This window comes from Xenopus laevis, chromosome 3L, assembly GCF_017654675.1.
Source record: "Xenopus laevis strain J_2021 chromosome 3L, Xenopus_laevis_v10.1, whole genome shotgun sequence".
NCBI classification, from domain to species: domain Eukaryota; kingdom Metazoa; phylum Chordata; class Amphibia; order Anura; family Pipidae; genus Xenopus; species Xenopus laevis.
The window spans coordinates 45,847,881-45,867,509 of record NC_054375.1 but is presented as its reverse complement, the minus strand read 5'-3'; the positions used below and the strand labels follow the sequence as shown (position 1 = coordinate 45,867,509).

General features: G+C 42.6%; 1 protein-coding gene across 2 annotated transcripts in view; it reads right to left on the bottom strand.

The window, feature by feature from the left end:
- arhgap26.L (Rho GTPase activating protein 26 L homeolog) overlaps positions 1–19,629 on the bottom strand; it is a 268,850-nt gene that overhangs the window by 121,637 nt on the left and 127,584 nt on the right. For both annotated transcript variants that reach the window (XM_018251140.2, XM_018251141.2), the window contains exons 13-14: positions 6,534–6,599; positions 3,116–3,190 (exon numbers count right to left, since the gene is read on the bottom strand). In XM_018251140.2, coding sequence (XP_018106629.1) covers positions 3,116–3,190; positions 6,534–6,599 — 141 coding nt within the window. The remainder of the gene's footprint in view (positions 1–3,115; positions 3,191–6,533; positions 6,600–19,629) is intronic.

Below are 19,629 nucleotides of genomic sequence, written 5' to 3'. Positions count from 1 at the left end.
GAGGGGGGAGGGAGTACTGGCTGCACAGTATCCAGAATAAGGCGTAATTTTGAATGATAATATTGATAAACATCGCTGTGTATAAGTAACACTATATAAATACAAATGTTATATGCCTAGCAGACATCTTTAAAACAAAGAAAAAAGTCTACTGTCGCCATTCCTTCCTGTACATACTTAAATGCTAAACAAATAAAGCCAAAGTCCACAGATTTAAATGAAATAAGGCATACAGTTCCTATAAAATCCTTTGGATTCGGATATGGTTGCGTGTTTAGATTACAAACTACACAGATCTACTTTTGAGCCTGAAGACTCGACTGGTGAAGGGGGTGACCCTGAACTGTAATCCAATTACGGTAGGTAATCACTTCTATAGAGGATAGAAGCAGCCGTGTTTTGTAAATGCATTTGATCAAATAATCCTTTCCTTGTAGAATGAAAAAAAAATGGGGGAGGTCAATGACTTCAGCTGCAGAATTTAGAAATAATGAACAATAAAAGCTCTTAATGGAAAAGGAAAAGAGAAAATAAACTTAAAATGTTTGCTTTAAAATGTTTAGCGTGTGCATAATTATACAGGTCTAAATATATTCACACATATTTACATATATACAAAAACATTTTTAACACTTAAAAAAGTAATCTGAAACCAAGGGTATTATATGTATTTGCTCTACAACTGGGAAGGCATTCAACTAGACATTCCAGGCAGTGTGGCGACAGCCTGAAATACAATATATTCTATGACACTGCCTACATCTTCCAGGAACCCTGAAAATCTCTCACTCTCATAACTTTGCAGTCCTTTTATTTTACAGAAAGTAATTAAAAAAACAAACAGTGCTTAATAAAGCACGGAAAGCTGTAAGATACACTGGAATTCTCAACGGGACCTTTCAACGTCTCCTTATTGTAATTAGTACAGGGCAGTGCAAAACTCCACTCTCTCCTTTGGTTATACAAATATCCGAGACTTTTATACTATGCCATTTCAGAATTCACTTCAAAAGGCCTTTTAGGTTTGGCTTCCCATCTATAGGTCTACTAGAAGTGCAAGCCCCTAAGATTGAGATCCCTGCCTTATGTGCTGCCATTCAACGCCCCCTTAAAGCTACTGGATCTTGGCATTACACAATAACTTTAAAGCAGTGGGCATTTGGTTGCCTTTTGCACAAGGGTCAAGACAGTTTGGGTTTACATTTTCTCAAAACTTGCCCACCAGCATCTTGAGAGGATAACAGTTCTTTAAAAAAAAATCTGTTTGCACATGAAATATAGGAATAAAGCTGTGGTCGAAAGATCTATCCAGTGGTGTCCATAGAAAGTGTCTCTGGTGGGGCAAGTGGTTACAATCCTTCACAAAGTGTTAGCACTCTAACCAAAAATGGAAAAATCTTTAGTGGTGAAGAGCCAGCGTGATGTCATTTTGGCACTTCACAGATTTACTAACGGGCGCTGGCGTAATTACGCTAGCGAAGGAGATAGACTCTGGCGCAACTTCTCACTCTTAACACCAGGCAAATTTTCGCTCTGGCGAAAGAACGTTACTACGCAAATTCACTAAGTTTTTGATTTTATTGACCGTTACCTCTATCGTCAGACTTGCCTTCACCACCTCAGACCCGGCGAAGTGCAATGGAGTAGATAGGAGTTTGTCAAAAAAAAAAAAACACTGGCGTCTTTTTCTTTTTACAGGGTGATAGGCTGAAAAAGATTGAAAATTTGTTTTGGGGTACCCTCCTTCCCCCCTACATTTCCTTACATATGGCACCTAAACTATACTGTGGGCACATGAGTAGGGCATTATAACAACTTTATATAATTTTATTAAGGTTCCCTGGCCTTGTGTAGTGTAATGTATTTGCTGCAGCATATACGTCCATTGTACTTTAACTGCACGCCGTATGCAAATTACCGAACGCTAGCATAACTTCGAACTGCTGATCGTATTTTCACTAGCGCAACTTCGCAATCGTTCGGTAACCTGTGCGCAACTTCAGATTTTCGTGAATTAGCGTTGTCCAGGCGAATTTACACCTGGCGAAGTGTTGCAATGTGCACGAAGCCAACGCTAGCGGATTTTGGGTGGTAAGTAAATTTGCCCCTAGTGTTTAAGGTCTCCAGCATTACTTCAAAATAATTTTGAATAGACAAAATCGCTCTTGAACACCAGGCTGGCCAATAGAAAGGGGCCTATTTATCATACTGTGCAAAACAGTATAAAACGCTGTGTGAAGTAAATTTATTTCACAAAGCTTTTAACTTTATTACAAATGAATCAAGGAAAGTGTTTTATTTTATGCTGCACAATCTCTGGATTTGATGCCAAAATTGAACATCTCTTCAGTCCTCATGTAATCTGTTAAAGTCTAGGGGGAAAAATCCAAGTGGAAAGTAAGTTCGGGCAGACGTTTCTCTGGAAATAAACCGGTAAAAACCCATGAAAGAAGAACGCCATGTTTTTCCATAGCATTTTCATGCAGCTGCTTACTTTAATGCCAGATTTTTTACACAGCCATCAGAGATCTCTGAAAATGAACACACAGCATCATACGTATGTCCTTTTTTTTTTAACACAGCCGTACCCAGTGATGTGTGGTTTATTTGGTCGCCAAAGGCCACTAAATGTAACATTTTGGTTCATGCTTAAATAAGCTCCACAATTCAGGCAGAAATTTCAATTATTTATGGCGTATGACTTACAAGTGTCAACGAGATGGCCTGTATAATATATTACAATTAAGAATCTTAAAGGACCGTTTGGAGGACCACAGGAGTATGGCCCTTCACCTTCTTTGCACTAGAGCTCAATTTCCCAGGAAACAAAAAGTTATTTTATATTTTCAATGAAAAGATAAATTTGTAGTTCCCCCCCACTATGATATTTTTGCCATTATCCCTGAAGAATATTTGGGTACCAACATAGTATACATCAAAAAAATAATAAAAACCTTCTTAGGAACAAAGTGCAAATCTATGATTCAATCTAATGACATGGAAGGTTTACAGATATAAAAACACCAAATAAATGGAACAAAATGACGTGATTCTTCTAAAGATTACGCCCCAGAACAGCTGGCCCTGGAAGTATTATTTCAGTCTCAGTACTTACCCATTAAAATATTCAGCAGCTTCTGAACTCTGGAGTTAACCCCAACAATGCGGTAGAGCCCTTGCTCATTGATCCCTGTTGAAAGAAAAAGGTTTCACTTAACTAGAGGGATGCTAACAGCCAAAGTATATTTCTTACAAAACTTCATTAGGTTCCTTTAATAGCTACAGAAATTAAAAATCTGAGTGACACAAAAAATGTCTCGCTGTTAAAACAAAATTGTTTCAAGTTTTCATTTTTTTAAGGAAAAAATTGGAGCGGCTTATAGCAGGTACAGTGATATGGAAAATTAAAGGATGAGAAAACCTTTAAAATAAGTGAATGTACAATTGATGAGGGGCTATTCTAGTTTACATTCATTATTTATTTTGTTTTTATTCCAAGATATTAAGGGATACATGTGCTGTTAACATGAATGAATTTTATTACAACAGTGTCACCTGCTGGTCAGTTTCCTACCAGTCTTACCACCAAGTAGTAAAGGAAGTTGTCAGGAGAAAGAAAGAGGCTGCTCTGATGTTCTTCTGCTTAGGAAAGATGTGACAAAGGTTTCTAATTATTTTCCTAAGCATCAGAACATCAGAGCAGACTCTTTCTTTCTCCTGACAGCTTCCTTGGCTACTTGGTGGTCAGACTAGTGGGAAACTGACCAGCAGGTGGTGCTGTTGTAACAAAATGAATTTATATTAACCGTACATGCATCCCTTAATATCTTAGAATAGAAAGAAAACAAATAATCAGTGTAAATTACAGAAGTGCTTAGAATAGCACCCTCCTCAGTTTTACACTCACTTATTTTAAAGGTTTACTTATCCTTTAAAGGGACACCGTGTTCAGAAAATAATGTATTTACCTGAAAATTATGTTTTTTATTATTCACTGAACTAAAATTGATAGCCCATTCACTGCTTGTATTTTCACTGGTACACACAATCCTACCGGCTGTATTGCAGCAGTGTAATTGTAGCTATGGCTTGAATTAAAAAAAACTATTTTTTACATAATACTGTAATTCTAAGAAACTTTTCAATATACGTTCATTATAAATTGTCAATAGTTTTGATGTTATTTGTAAATGCAACGGTTATAAATCTGCCCCTTTATATTTTCTGCTCAAGAGTCAGAACCAGGAGAGGGTGCAGACAACAGAAAGAGAACTTGCTTTCAATCGCAAATACATACACAAACAACGTCAAAACAGTGCAAAGAACACTTAGCATGTGCAGTAGTGAAGAGCGGGTGAATATTTTTTGACCTGCGCCCAATCCTAATTCATCCTAGCCCAACCTGCAACCAATCCTTATTCATCCTAACCCAACCTGTGCCCAATCCTAAATCAACCTGCACCCAACCCTAACTCATCCTAACCCAACTTGCGCACAATCCTAATTCATCCTAACTCAACCTGTGCCTGAACCCACCTGCTCCACTAGTCTTTATACCTGCTCCTGACCAACCCCTTCTATGACGTCTTCAGAGATGGTGGGCGGGATGAGAGCAAGTATATAAACAAGTGCTGACCTCATTACTGGGGTTGAAATAGTGCGGAGAGGTTGGCGACGGTTGGGCTGGTGGCAAATGAGGCTTGCCACCTGCCCGCAACTCACAACTGAGGACAATTGGTTTGCTCCTTTTACTACATCGGGGGGCAAATGCCTTGATACAAATCAACATACTCAAGGGTAAATTATTTTATTTAATAACACAAACTGACTATCATGTACTGTAGGTCCAGTTTGATCGAAATTGACTATAACCGAGCTATCCTTAGACTAAATATTCAATTTACTGAATACTCCTATTCAAGGAGAAGCCATCACAAAGATGAATTATGCCTAAGAAAATGACAAAAACAATGTCAGCTGCCGGTCTTCCTATTCATAGACAGCTCTGAAAAGGTCAAGTTGTTTTTAATACTTAATTGGTTCCTTACACAGTAATTGCACCTGTCAGCTGCACTTTGCTATGACAATCTGCTATTATTATCCTTGATTTTTCAAACAAACCATTATTTAAACAGACATTGGGGGTCATTTATCAACACTGGGCTAAATTTTGCTTTATTGTTTTACTTGGAGATGGCTGAACAAAGGTAATCTCTGATGGTTGTCATAGGTTATTTCCGAGGAGTAAATTTGCTCAGTGTTAAGGTGACAATACGTTGGCCAAATGGATACGGTATCTGAATGATCGGCAGGCTTGCAGGCTAAACAGAGGGATACTGTATAAAAGCCATACATAGTCCTGCTACCTTTCTATTTTCCTGTTCCTTCACAAACTAACAATCCAAAATGCAGACTAAATATATATATATATACACACACATTATATGAATTCCTTTCATTCCTCTTTTTTTTTCAATTCCTTTACTTCTCCTTTGAACTCCAGCTTGAGAGCTGTGCAAACAAATGGCATTAGAAAGTGTGCTTTTTAATCAGATCAATGAATAGCCGATCAATGAATGCTTAATGTTGTGCTGCTATATGACATGTTAGCATTAACGCATAAGCTTTTATAGGCTTTGTACATCTTCCCCTTTAAAACCAGATTTACATGTAATCTATATTTTGCATGGCTTGCCAGAAGTTAATTTAGTCAGTGCTGGGCCATGCTGGGCAGGCGCCCTAGGCAGGCCCGGCACTCGCGGCGCCTGTATTGTGTGCATGCATTCGCGCTGGCGTGCGCACGCGCGCAATTGCGCTGGCGTGTGCACGCACGCAATTGCGCTGGCGGGCGCACGCACGCATTTGCGCATGCGCAGAAGCGCACAAAGCGCAAAAGTCGGGAACCGGACAATGGGGTAGGCGACAGAGGAGGTACGTGCCTGGCGCCCTCCCAGCTTTGCGCCCTAGGCACGTGCCTACTCTGCCTACCCCTAGTTCCGGCCCTGAATTTAGTTATATGCAGCATACTGTACTGATTTTTTGTAGCTATATATTATAAAGGTACGGGACCAATTATTCCAGAATGTTTTGGACCTGGAGTTTTCCGAATAACGGATCTTTACGTAATTTGTATCTACATACCTGAAGTCTTCCAATAAGGATTAATTATATTTTAGTTTGGATGAAGTACGATGTACTGTTTTATTATTACAGAGAAAAAGGAAATCATTTTTAAACATTTCGATTATTATGGTTTAAGATAAAGCACCCACCCTGAATAAAATTGGCACAAAATATAGTCGGCGTTCAAAGCATGGCATGAAAGGGCAAATTATTCCCAGGGTCACTTTAATAGTATATTTCCACATCATACAGAAAGACTTTATAAAGGCAAACTTTGCACAGATATTACCTATTGGTTTCCTGTAGGCACTGCTACATAAACAGCTGAGGAACACGTACAACCCAGATTAATGTCACTAGATTGACCTGAGCAATATACCATCTGTTTTTAAACCTGCCCTTGTCCTCACCTCTTGTTTCTATAGCCTGGATACACTTCCGAATAATGCTGAATCCAATGTTGTCCAGCTGGGCAGCTAGAAGGAAAGAACATTTAGGATTACTGGATGGCAGATATTCAATTTCTTATTTTTAATTGACAGATTGATAGTAATATCCTGCAGGGATGCAATTCCAAATGTTCTGATATAGTTTGCTTTAACACCTACTACTTAAGTGGCTCCCTCCTCAATCCACTTTTCCCCAGTGCAGCTATTGTATGGTACATATTGTACAGTACAGTATTTATCTTGGCTATATATCAAATCCACACTGGAAATTAACTTAGGAAGCAAAATTAATAAACATTTTTCCATTATCACCCAGAATTATTGTAGCTCTAACTATATGGGACTGATCTTTCTCATTACTCATACTGTTTACCAACTCAAATTCTCAGGAAACCCTCTCCAGCTTTACTACAGCTACAGATAAAGGATCTATTATCGAGAATGCTTAAAATGCTCCAGATAACAGATCTTTCCGGAATTTGGATCTTTAAACTTTAGGTCTACTAGAAAATCATTAAAATAAACCCAATAGGCTGGTTTTGCCTCCAATAAGAATTAATTATATCTTAGTTGGGATCAAATACAAGGTACTGTTTAATTATTACAGAGGAAAAAGGAAATAGTTTATACAATTTTGGATCATTTGCATTAAATGGAGTCTATGGGAGATGGCCTTCATATAGTTAAGAACTTTCTGGATAATGGGTTTCCAGGTAACAGATCCCATACCTGTACCTTCCAACAAGTTTTGCCTATGCCTTACATAGGGGGTCCATACCATTAGGTCTTTGGGTAAGCACTTGTAAAAAGGGGTGCCCCATGAGAGTAGATTTCCAATTTTTGTGAGATTCTGTGGCAGCTGCAAATTAAACTAAGAATTATGCAGTACATTAGCACTAAAAGAAATATAGTTGGTCTGACATCAAAATTAAGAGGTTCCCTACCTTTGTACCTGCAAACTACAAGAAATGTAGGCTTCCAAGCACTGGAAAAAGTATTATACTGTATGTCAGATGTACAACATAATCTGGACCCCTACTGTCTTAATGCACAGCGAACAAAAGACAGAGGCAGCTATAAAGCATTTGTATATAAATACGCAATAGAGATCACAGGCTGGTACAGTAGCTTAATTAATACAAAACTCTATTAAAGATTCTGCAGGCTGTTCGGGGTCCCTCCCTGCATTCACATAAGCTATTAAGTCCATATGACTGCAGGGACCTGGGCCTAATGAAAAAAAGAAATTGAAGAGCCAGAGTGATTTATTGCCTTGGAGAGGGCAATTTCAAACTGAATAGAAATTAAAAAGGCTCCATATTATACAGTTGTGTGTGTGCGTGTATGTGTTAGGTCTATACAAGAAAATGCTTCTTTAGCAAACTTTCCATCAGTGTGTTGCATTGGTATATATATATATATATATATATATATATATATATATATATATATATATATATATATATATATATATATATATATATATATGCATGCATACACACACACAGGGACATACATTTATTCCAGAGCTGTGATTTCAGGGATGTCATCAACACACATGAAACTAGCCTAAGCCAGAGCTGCACCAATTTCAATGGATCTATGCCAAGAGCATCATTTAGAGGCCTATTCATAATTGTATTTTTTGTTTAAAAACAGAAAATTAAGCTAAAAAAATACAAATATTGTGAAAACCTCTATTATTTAGTTTTCCGAACAATTTCTAGCAAGAAAAAAATCAAAAAAGGTCTAAAAGTTTGAAATGATTTAAAATGGTCCATTAGGACCAGAGCAGCTCCCATTGACTTCTATATGACCTCTACAACTTTTACCTAGTGACGAAGACTCTGCTAAGCAAATTACAACACTGCCAAAGTTTTTCAAGGTTTTTACACTTCAGAAATCTCAAATTTTTAGAACTTTTTTTTAAAAAAAAATGAGAAAACCACAAATATTTTGATATTGTTGGAAAAAATTTAAATCAATTGTTGGTTAATGGGCCCCATAGGGTTATGGCAGGAGATATTATATGTCCCTGTTTCCACAGCGGACAATGGGAAGTTCAGGAGCAAAACGGCAACTGTCACTTGAAAGTTGTGCTTTGAAATGAAGCCCTAAAGCAGAATGGGGACCATAAAAATCATCTGGAGGGCCACATCCGGCCCCTAAGCCTTCAGATGGGCTGCCCTGACCTAAAGCATCTGCAGAATATAAATAAAATCTTTCATTTCCCAGACCTCTGTCACTTGAAGAGACGGCAAAGTGCCAAGTACATCTGAAATTGTATTAAAATGAAATAAAATATTTACTTTGCATAACATTATGAAACCCTAAAGGCTTTTAGCTCAAATCCTGAGAGTTCTTGGAGAAAATCCGAATAATGAAATCTAAGACTCAATTAAGCAGCAACTTAACAGGTATTTGTCATTTCTCTTTCCTTTTAAATGTAATTTAAACAAGTATAATATCCCCAGAATAAAATACTACCTCTATTTTAGTTTAGCTGCACAGTCTGCAATTTCAGCAAATTAAAAAAAGACTGGGCTCAACACTTTATATTGAAAGTGTAATTTCTTTTAGAAATTAATATTTTACACTCAAAATACAGTAAAGCAAATACAAGGATATCCCAACAATATCCAGTAACAAAGTAAAACCAGCACTAAAAACACATTCTGCTTTCTGTTGCCCATATATAGTTCCAAAGTAATACTGTCAGCACCTTTTCCCCCTGATTTTGTATTCACCAGCACCGTTTCTTGTTTTGGTGGAAAAGCTGTCCTGCTTGCACCCATTTCTCACCTGCCTGCAGTTCTATTCACCAGAAACCTGTCCCCCCAACAACCTCCACACAGCTAAAAGGGGAGATTGGGCAAGTGAGCCTTCAGATTGCTGGTCCACCCAGTGCAGCTCCATTATCCCTTCCGTTACCATCTATAGGCAGAGGGGCAGAATGCCGCCACTCAAACTTTGCAGTCCTAGGCCTGGGTCTTTGCTTTCCTAGGCCTATGGCCTTCCAAAAATTTTGGGCCTGCAATCATAAAAAGGGAAGACACAATGCACATTCATGTTCTTGAGCGAATTTACCTTTACAAGAAACATGGTAGGAACCGTAGCAATTTCCCCTCTGTTGGTAAAAGCCAGTTCCCAGCATGTTCTTGCCATAGCTCGGTTTCCTTTCTTGTAGTCAGCTTGACAACAATGCACAATATAAAGGGCCCCAATGCACTCCAGGAAATGCCAGCTTTCCACATAAAAAATAATGTTAACCATCCAAATGGAAAGGGTTAGCCTAAAGGTGGCCATACATGGAAAGATCCGCTCGTTTGGCGATGTCGCCAAACGAGCGGATCTCCCTCCGATATGCCCACCTTGAGGTGGGCAATATCGGGCAGATCCGATCGTGGGCCCTAGGGCCCAACGATCGGATCCTAGCATTCGGCAAACGGGCGGTCGGATCGCGGGACCGCATCAACGAACAGATGCGGCCGCGATCCGACGGGATTTTTAAACCCATCCGATCGAGATCTGGCCGACTTTCGGCCAGATCTCGATTGGGGAAGCCCGTCGGGGGCCCCCATACACGGGCCAATAAGCTGCCGACACAGTCTGTCGGCAGCTTTTACCGGCCCGTGTATGGCCACCTTAAGTCCCACCTGTAAGCAGATTTTTTTCTGCAAACATTTCCCTGTTTAACAGCAAGAAATGATATCTAATCAAATACCCTAGCAGCTCTGATCAGGCCTTAATTTGACTTTTAATGAGGTGCCACACTCTGGCAAAGGAGGGCTTATATGGGAGCTCATGTCTTGTAAGCTCTTGTACAAAAAGATTTGCCTTTATCTGGTTTCCCAAGAGCAGAATACTAATTTGTTTGGATCTCCTTGCATTGCAACCGGTAAAAGCCCTGCTCATGAATATTGACATTCTGCACTCCCACAAAGCCAGAGTTCACTGATCAAGTTAAACTGGTTCTATATTTAGTGCTACTGAGACACGTATGCTTGCATGCCCTGGTTTAGGTATGTGAATGATTAAATATGAACATGCTTCCCTTATGAATAAAATATTGCAACAATGCATAGTGGCTCATATCTGGCCCTTGAGTAAGCGGCTGTAGTATTAATGGACAGTACATACTGTTAGCAATCTGTAAGGGGAAGAACCTAAAAGATGAGATGGTTGAATTGATTTAGGGAGCTTCTTTTAGAACTTTTTCTATTTTTAGTATTTTTTTTTAGTTTAGACTGCTATACATCAACATTTCTCTCTCTGAAAATCAACAACCCAAGCATAAAATGACTATACAGAAAGTGCATGGAATGTTAGGGTGGCTATACTCTCGGGCATATATATGAAGGTGAAATAGAGCTAGGTTTCGTTTTTATGAATGTGTTAAAGTGAGAGATTACCCTTTGATAAATACTCTTTTGAAAATCCCATAGCAACAAAGAGAAAGCAGTATTTCACCAGCCAGGTATTTCACTCTGGCAAATGTGTGAGCTCTAATTTTACTCTTTGGCAAATATGCTCCTGTGACCTCCAAAGAAAACTATCGAGCCAAAAGTCTGGTTATTAGCTGAATGAAACTTTTTTAAAACTGCTAATATCTCAGAAACCACTGACAACGGAAAATGAACGTAAATGGCAAAATTGCTCCAAGGACCACTTTCAGTACCTTTATGTAACTTTAATTTTTTTGGGCTTAGATTACATTCAAAATGACAAATTTGAGGGTTATCTGAAGGTTTGTCTAAAGGTGAAATTATTTACATTAATTTCATCAAGAAACACAGGTTTAGAAAAGTTTAGCTAACTAACTGGACAGGTTAGTTCTGGGCTGAAACAAGGAAAGATTCAGTCTGAGGATGGGGCTTAGCTCAATCATTAAAAAAAGAAGAAACTACAGGTATGGGACCGGTTATCCAGAATCCTGGGGTTTTCTGGATAAGGGGTGTTTCTTTCCATAATTTGGATCGCCATACCATAACCCATGGCAACCAATCAGATAGTGTTCAATCTGCTGCTGGCCGAAAAATGCCAATCACTGATTGGTTGCTATGGATTACTGCCCAGGTGCAAATTTGCCCAGTGTTTCTAAATGACAGGTGCAGGTAACGTAATGTGCTAAAGGCAACATTGAAATATAGCTAACTTCCAAAAGGAAGACAATAAAGGAAGAGCAATATATCAAAATGTGAAATTCTGCTGATCTAATAGGCCCCTTATATTACATTATTAGCTATACCTCACTCCCTCTTTGTATGTGACTAAGCAGACTACAGTGCTTCCCAAAATGCAGGAATTTGGGGTGCATTATATTGAGACATAAAGGGTGTCTGTACCAGATTTATCAAAACACACCCCTTTTACTTTGCAAGTATTATAGTAAATGTGTTAATTGCAAAGGCTATGAAATATATATATATATATATTCGGTTGAAAAAATGCACACAAAGTAGAAACTTTCCATATCAAAAAGGAAAAACTGCAAATTGTGAAAGACTTTGGCATATGGACAATGTAGCGAGAGGGGTCAGCCAGCTGTTTATTATTCACACTAAATAGCCAGTAATTTGTGGTGAGAGCAACAATTTATTTATATACACCGTCATGAAGCCCTGGGGAACGTTAAATAAAAAATTGAGATGAACTAGGTTTTTTCAAATAATCTTAACCTACAATAAATAATTCAATAAATAAATAATTCAGAGTGAAACGTAATGTGGAAAAGTTAAATATGCCAATGTCCGCTGGGTTGGTAACCTTGCATTAATCAGCAATTTGTAATAAACATGACATCTCCTGCAGTTAATTCTCTGTCTTGCATTATTTACAGAATTCCAGTTAGTGAGGACTACAAAAATTATTATAAAGTATCATTCCTGCCCTCCTCACTTCATATGCAAAAATTGCCGCCCCCCCACCCCCAGGGCTAGTTCTCATACTGGGGCTCCACAGTTATAGAATCATGTCAACAGTAAAACGTTATCTCAGTTTTGCCCAAACTGTGGGCCCTTCAGTGCGTGAAATACGATTTCCAAAATCCACCCATGTTGGAGAGTGCTAGAATTTCTACGATTGGTTTAAAGGAATTGAGGTATGTGATGCTAATTGGGCAATCGTTTGCTTGTGTTAAACTTCCTTTTGAACCCAATGTGCTATGTTATACATTATAGGGGCTATTTGCTGCAGTTGGAATTCTATGTGGAATGTGATGCATCTTGATCGCCACTGTGGATTTTAATGTGATGCACTTCCCGGCATTGACATGTATAATACAGTAAAATGAATATTATAATGTAATGCACTGTTTGGGGTCCAGAGGGTTAAACTATGTGGAAAGTATTTTATCAAGAAATGCAATACCCCCTAATGGCAAAACATAACACATAAAACACATTTCTGAAATTCTCCTTCCTTTATGTTAAGTAATTATGCAAGTCTTTGGCTCCCTATTTAAGAACAATGTAGATAAAATAATTGTACAGTACTGTAGAATTCGTCAACCTACATTTTCCATTGTAAATGATTCTGCCTTCACATGACTGTCCCAATATGTTGTCAGATTACAGTTTTCAAGATTTGAGCATGAGGATTTTGGCTGCTAATACTGCACCCCTGATGCAAACAGATCCAGCATCCCACAACCTCCCTCGGAAAATCTCCCTACACACATTAGGGTTTGGTTTTGTCGGGTTACCAGTCCAGTGGGACCACAATTTCCAGATGATTTTCTATTTTAAAACACATTACTTTTTATAGAAATCTATTTTTTGTTTCACTAAAATCAGTAAGGTTTCGTTTAAAGGCACAGAAATCTAATACAGGTATGGGACCATATCCAGAAAGCTCTGAATTAGGGAAAGGTCATCTCCCATAGACTCCAATTTATCCAAATAATTGGATTTTTGTACTTACCGTTAAATCCATTTCTCTTGTACTACATTGGGGGACACAGGCACCATGGGGATAAGGATCCTGTTGCTGGAGGATGGACACTAAACAGTTAACGAAGCTCCTCCTCCGGCACTGGGCTTTATCCCCTGCCTACTTCCTGCAACCTTCAGTTTTCTGGCCGAAGAAGGAAGGACCACCCGGAGAAGTCAACTTGCAAACAGAGGAGAAACCTCGCCCCTTTAAACTTGAACTATAACTACAAAATGAATACAGGGAGGGAAGGCCTGTGTCCCCCAATGTAGTACAAGAGAAATGGATTTAACGGTAAGTACAAAAATCCAATTTTCTCTTGACTAGATTGGGGGACACAGGCACCATGGGGACGTCCCAAAGCTACCCATGAGGGCGGGACTTATCATCCCCAGGGCTCAGGAAACAACAGCCTGAAGTACCCTTCTCCCAAAGCCTGCTTCTGCTGAAGCGAAGGAATGTATCTTATAGAATTTGGAGAAGGTGTGAATGGAGGACCACACTGCTGCCCTGCAAACCTGTTCAGCGGAAGCTTGGTGGCGAACCGCCCAAGAAGTGCTGAGGGATCTGGTGGAGTGAGCCCGGATTCCGGCAGGCGGAGTTCTACTCTTAGCTGCGTAGGCTCTGATGATGGCTGTTCTGATCCATCTCGAGATAGTAGCCTTAGAAGGGCGGAGGCCTTTTCGAGGACCCTCTGGAATGACAAACAGACTATCCACTCTCCTGATACTCTTAGTCGCGGAGATGTAAACCCTCAAGGTGCGCACCAAATCAAGGGTGTGAAGCTTCTTCTCAATTGCCGACTTAGGATGTGGACAAAAGGACGGCACTACCATATCCTGATTAATATGAAAGTCCGACACCACCTTGGGAAGGAACTCTGGAGTTGGTCGTAGCACCACCTTATCTTCATGGAATACAGTGAAGGGAGGCTTGCATGATAAGGCTGCCAGTTCCGACACCCGTCTGGCCGAGGTGATTGCTAGCAGGAACACCGTCTTTATGGTTAAGGTAGATAGAGGGACCTCCCGGAGAGGTTCAAATGGAGGATCTTGCAGAGCAGATAGCACCAAATTGAGATCCCACGGAGAGACAGGATGCCGATATGGAGGGGCCTGTCGAAGGGCGCCTTGAAGGAAGGTCTTAATGTTAGGTCGCAATGCCAACTGATGTTGGAACAAGATGGATAGGGCCGAAACCTGAACCTTCAGAGAACTAAGAGCCAGGCCCTTATTCAAGCCTTCTTGTAGAAACCGCAATATGTTTCCCTCATGCAGGACCTGTGGGTTCTCAGAGTTGTTCTCGCACCAAGCAATGAAGGTTTTCCACACCCTGTGATAGATGCGAGCAGACACCGGCTTTCTGGCCTTCATTAATGTAGGGATGGCCTCCTTGGGAACCCCAGAGTTTGAGAGGATGAGGGCTTCAAGAGCCACGCCGTTAAATCCAGCCGTGGAGAATTCGGGTGGAACAGCGGTCCTTGTGACAACAGGTCTTCTCTGACTGGGAGTCGGAAGGGAGCCTCTGCTGCTAGCAACATGAGCTCTGCGAACCAGGGTCTTCGGGGCCAGAAGGGAGCTACCAGGATCGCTTCTACTGCTTGTTCCCTTATCCGTCTGATGACCCTCGGAAGTAGGGCCAGGGGAGGAAACACGTACACCCTTCGAAATGGCCAAGGAGCCACGAGCGCGTCTACAGCTATTGCGAACGGGTCCTTGCTTCTTGCCATATATACTGGCAGTTTGTTGTTGTAGCGAGAGGCCATCAGGTCCACCTCTGGCGGACCCCATCGTGCCACGATCTCCTGAAACACATCGGGATGAAGGCTCCACTCTCCTTGGTCCACGGTCTCTCGACTGAGGAAGTCTGCTGCCCAGTTGTCCACTCCTGGGATGTGTACCGCCGATATGGCTGGTACGTTGTTTTCTGCCCACAGAAGAATCTCTCGAGCCTCTGCTAGGGCAGCCTGGCTTCTTGTGCCTCCCTGATGATTGATGTAGGCTACTGCCGTCATGTTGTCTGATTGTACACGAATCGGCCGACCCTTCAGGCGGTTTGTCCAATGGGATAGGGAATGCCGTATGGCCCTGAGTTCTAAGATGTTGATGGGAAGGGAGCTTTCCTCTGTGCTCCACCTGCCCTGAACAGTGAAGCTGTCTAGGACCCCTCCCCAGCCCTGGAGACTGGCATCTGTCGTGACTACAGTCCACGAGTGGTTGGGGAAGAGCTTCCCGGACTGTAGTGTCAGAGGTCGAAGCCACCATGACATGGAATCTCGAACTGGTCCTGTCACCAGTATTCTGCGGTCCAGGTTCCCGTGAACTCTCTTCTGGTGCTGTAGTATTAATCTCTGCAGCGATCTTGTGTGGAGTTGAGCATAAGGCACTGCTGGAAAAGAGGCTACCATCGTTCCCAGGGCTCTCATGGCAATCCGTAACGGTATGGACGTGTTTCTCTGAATGGCTAATAGCCGAGTGCGGAAGGAAGCTATCTTGTCTGGGGGAAGGAAGGCCCTTCCCCTGGATGTATCCAAGATTAGACCAAGGTATTCCGTCCTTTGTGAGGGTGTGAAGACTGACTTCTGATGGTTGATGAGCCAACCCAGCTTGGATAGAGTTGTCATCACCCTGTGAAGGTGGATAGAGGTTTGGGACAGAGACGGGGTCTTGATGAGAAGATCGTCTAAGTATGGAATGACCCCCACCCCCTGGAGTCGCAGTTCTGTCAGGGCTGCCGCCATCACCTTTGTGAAGACTCGTGAAGCGGAGGAGAGTCCGAAGGGGAGAGCCACAAATTGCCAATGTTCTCCTGCGGCAAAGAAACGCAGGAATCTGTAATGGTTGGGGTGAATTGGTATGTGTAGGTAGGCGTCCTTGATGTCGAGAACCGCCATGAACTCCCCTTTGTCTAAGGACAGAAGAACTGATTGCACCGACTCCATCTTGAAATGTTGTTTGCGGACGTATCTGTTCACCCTCTTGAGGTCCAGAACCGGACGATAAGAACCGTCTTTTTTGGGTACAATGAAAAGGTTGGAATAGAAGCCTCGACATCTGTCGCGGGGAGGAACGTGTTGTATGACCCCCGAGGTTGCAAGGTCGTGAACGACAGACCGATATGCAGAGCGCTTGGGTTCCCTTGGTGGCAGGCGGGACACGAAGAACCGTGGTGGGGGAATCTGACAAAAGTCTATGAGGTAACCCTGGGCTACAATCTTCCGCACCCAGGGATCCTGTATCTGCTGTTCCCACACCTCCCGAAAGTGTCTTAGGCGGCCGCCTAAGAGAATGCCCTCGGGGGTGGGCACCCCCTCATGCGGAGGAAGACTTGTCTTGAGAGGGCTTGTTGGCATGTCGAGTTGCAGACCAGCTGGAGCTTGGCTTGGACTGAAACCTGGAACGACCCGCCGACTGATGTTTATCTGTCTGTGACCTCTGTCTCTGCCCCTGTCCCTGACGAAAGGGCCGGAGAAATGGCCTCCTCTTGAAAGTGGGACGCTTGGGTCGGTTCTGTGGAAGAAGGGTGCTCTTACCCCCAGTAGCCTGGGATATTATTTTATCAAGCTCTGCCCCGAAAAGCTGTTTTCCACCGAAGGGCAGACTGACTAGCGATCTCTTTGACGTTATATCTGCTGACCATGTCTTCAGCCATAGAAAACGCCTAGCTGCAATGGACTGAGCTGAGGCTCTAGCAATTAGTTTAGCGGCATCTAGTGCTGCCTCACAGATGTAGGCATTTGCGTCAGCGATCTGGGAAAGTATCTGATCAGTAGATGGGTCCTCCGAGCCAATGAGCTGTGCTACCTGCTCGACCCAGACTTCCATTGCTCGTGACACCCATGCGGTTGCGAAGATGGGTTGTAGGGCCGCACCTGCTGCTGAGAAGATGGCTTTGCAGAAACCTTCTAGACGTCTATCAATGGGGTCCTTAAAGGATGCTGCATCCGCCACAGGTATGGTTGTGGTCTTGGACAGCCGGGACACAGGAGGGTCTACAGTAGGAGGGGAGGACCAGAGGTCAATACACTCCTGTGGAAAAGGGTAAGACTGAGTGAAACGCCGGGAGAGTTGAACCTTACGATCTGGCGTCTTCCATTGTGCTTTGATAATGTCTTCTAGCTGTTCATAGGCTGGAAAGACTGTGGACGACTTCTTCTGTCTTTTGAAGATATTTTTGCTTGGTTCAGCATTAGTCACAGAGTCCTCAATATTTAAAGTCTGAAGAACAGACTGGATAAGGTTTTCTACCTCCTTATGGGAACGAGGGGAATCCTGTTCCTGATCAGATTCGTCCCCTGAAAGAATCTGGCCCTCTTCTCCTGAAAATTCTTCCTGCTCCACAGGGGAGTCCGGTGGGGAAGGAAGCTGTCGCTTGGAAGTGGCAGCCTGGGCCTGCGCTCCTATCTTGGGTGGTTGCCCAGATAGGTGTTCTAGTACCTTGTCTAAGGTCTCCGGTATCCTGGCGAGGTTCTGAAGTCCTGCCAGCGATAAGGTTAGCGCTCGCACCAGCTCAGAATCCGAGCTACCCTGGCTAGCCGAAGCTGCCGCTGAGCCGGATGGTAGGGTGGCATTAGGTTGGGTAATGGTAGGGCTAGAACCCTCTTGGCAAGATACACACAACGATTCAGCAGAAGCGCCTGAAAATTTGGCCTTACACCCAGTGCATGCAAAAAAGGAAACAGCCTGCTTGTGCCTAAGAGTGGATCTAGTGTCCACTTTGTCAGCCATGTTTAATGAGTAGTCCCTGACTAATATGACCCTAGAAGTAGGCAGGGAATAAAGGGACCTTTTCTAGCAGCAGAGACGATATCTGCAGAAAAAAAAAAAAAAAAGAGAGAAAAAGAGATAAGCTTCTCACTAACTGAGAGTTAAGGAAGCATTGTAAGTAAAACTTACAGTTTGAAGCAGCCGCAGTCTCTCACACAGAGACAGTATGAACGCTCCGGATCGAGTGGCGCGTGTAACAGGCGCGCAAGATGGCCGCCGATGACGTCGGAGGAAACCGGAAGAGGCTGCCGCATGTGTAGCCCACAAGAAAAATGGCGGACGCGCGCCTCCTCCTAAGGACGCGCAAGGCGCGCAAGATGGCCGCCGATGAACCGCATGAAGGAAACGGCCCTCAGTAACGTGGCGGCCGTACCGGAAGAGCCGGATGGCGGCCGCGTTGTATGGCGGCCTCGCCGCATGGCGGCCGCACCGCATGGCGGCCGCACCACATGGCGGCCGCGTCAGAGCGCGCATCCTAAGGACTGGGCCGAGCTCTACTCTACTCTAGGAAGGCCCGCCGTACAAGGTGAAAAAAGCCCTTAGGGATTACATAAGGGGGAAAAAGGGGAAGAGCAAGGCTACTTACCCCTCCACGCCAGCCGAATAGTGCCCAATGCTGGTGCCTTGACCCTGAAAACGACCACTGGGGCGGCCTCCGTAGAGCGGGATCCAGTAGTCACAGGGTAATGAGGGGAGCCTCAGCTTGCAGACCTCCGTGGAGCGGGAAGGCTCTAAGGGGCACAAAATAATAAAATCAACCTCTAAAAACAGGGTGATGTCGGCTGGGGGGGTTCTGGAAAAGGTAACTCTGACCCCCATAGCTGGCATGGTACATGAATGCCTCTATACCACTGCTCCCTGCCAAAGTATCCGTCCTCCTTCTGAGGACACTAAAGAAAAACTGAAGGTTGCAGGAAGTAGGCAGGGGATAAAGCCCAGTGCCGGAGGAGGAGCTTCGTTAACTGTTTAGTGTCCATCCTCCAGCAACAGGATCCTTATCCCCATGGTGCCTGTGTCCCCCAATCTAGTCAAGAGAAAATCCAAATTTTTTAAAAATGATTTCCTTTTTCTCTGTAATAATAAAACAGTACCTTGTACTTGACCCAAACAAAGATATAGTTAATCCTTATTGGAAGCAAAACCAACCTATTGGGTTTATTTAATGTTCACATGATTTTCTAGTAGACTTGAGGTATGAAGATCCAAATTAAAGAAAGATATGTTACCTGGAAAACCCCAGGTCCCAAGCATTCTGGATAGCAGGTCCCACACCTGTATATGCAGAATGAATCTCAGAGATATAACATACAAAAAAGTAGGGGTTACATTATCAATAATCTACAAGTGTTTATTTATGACAA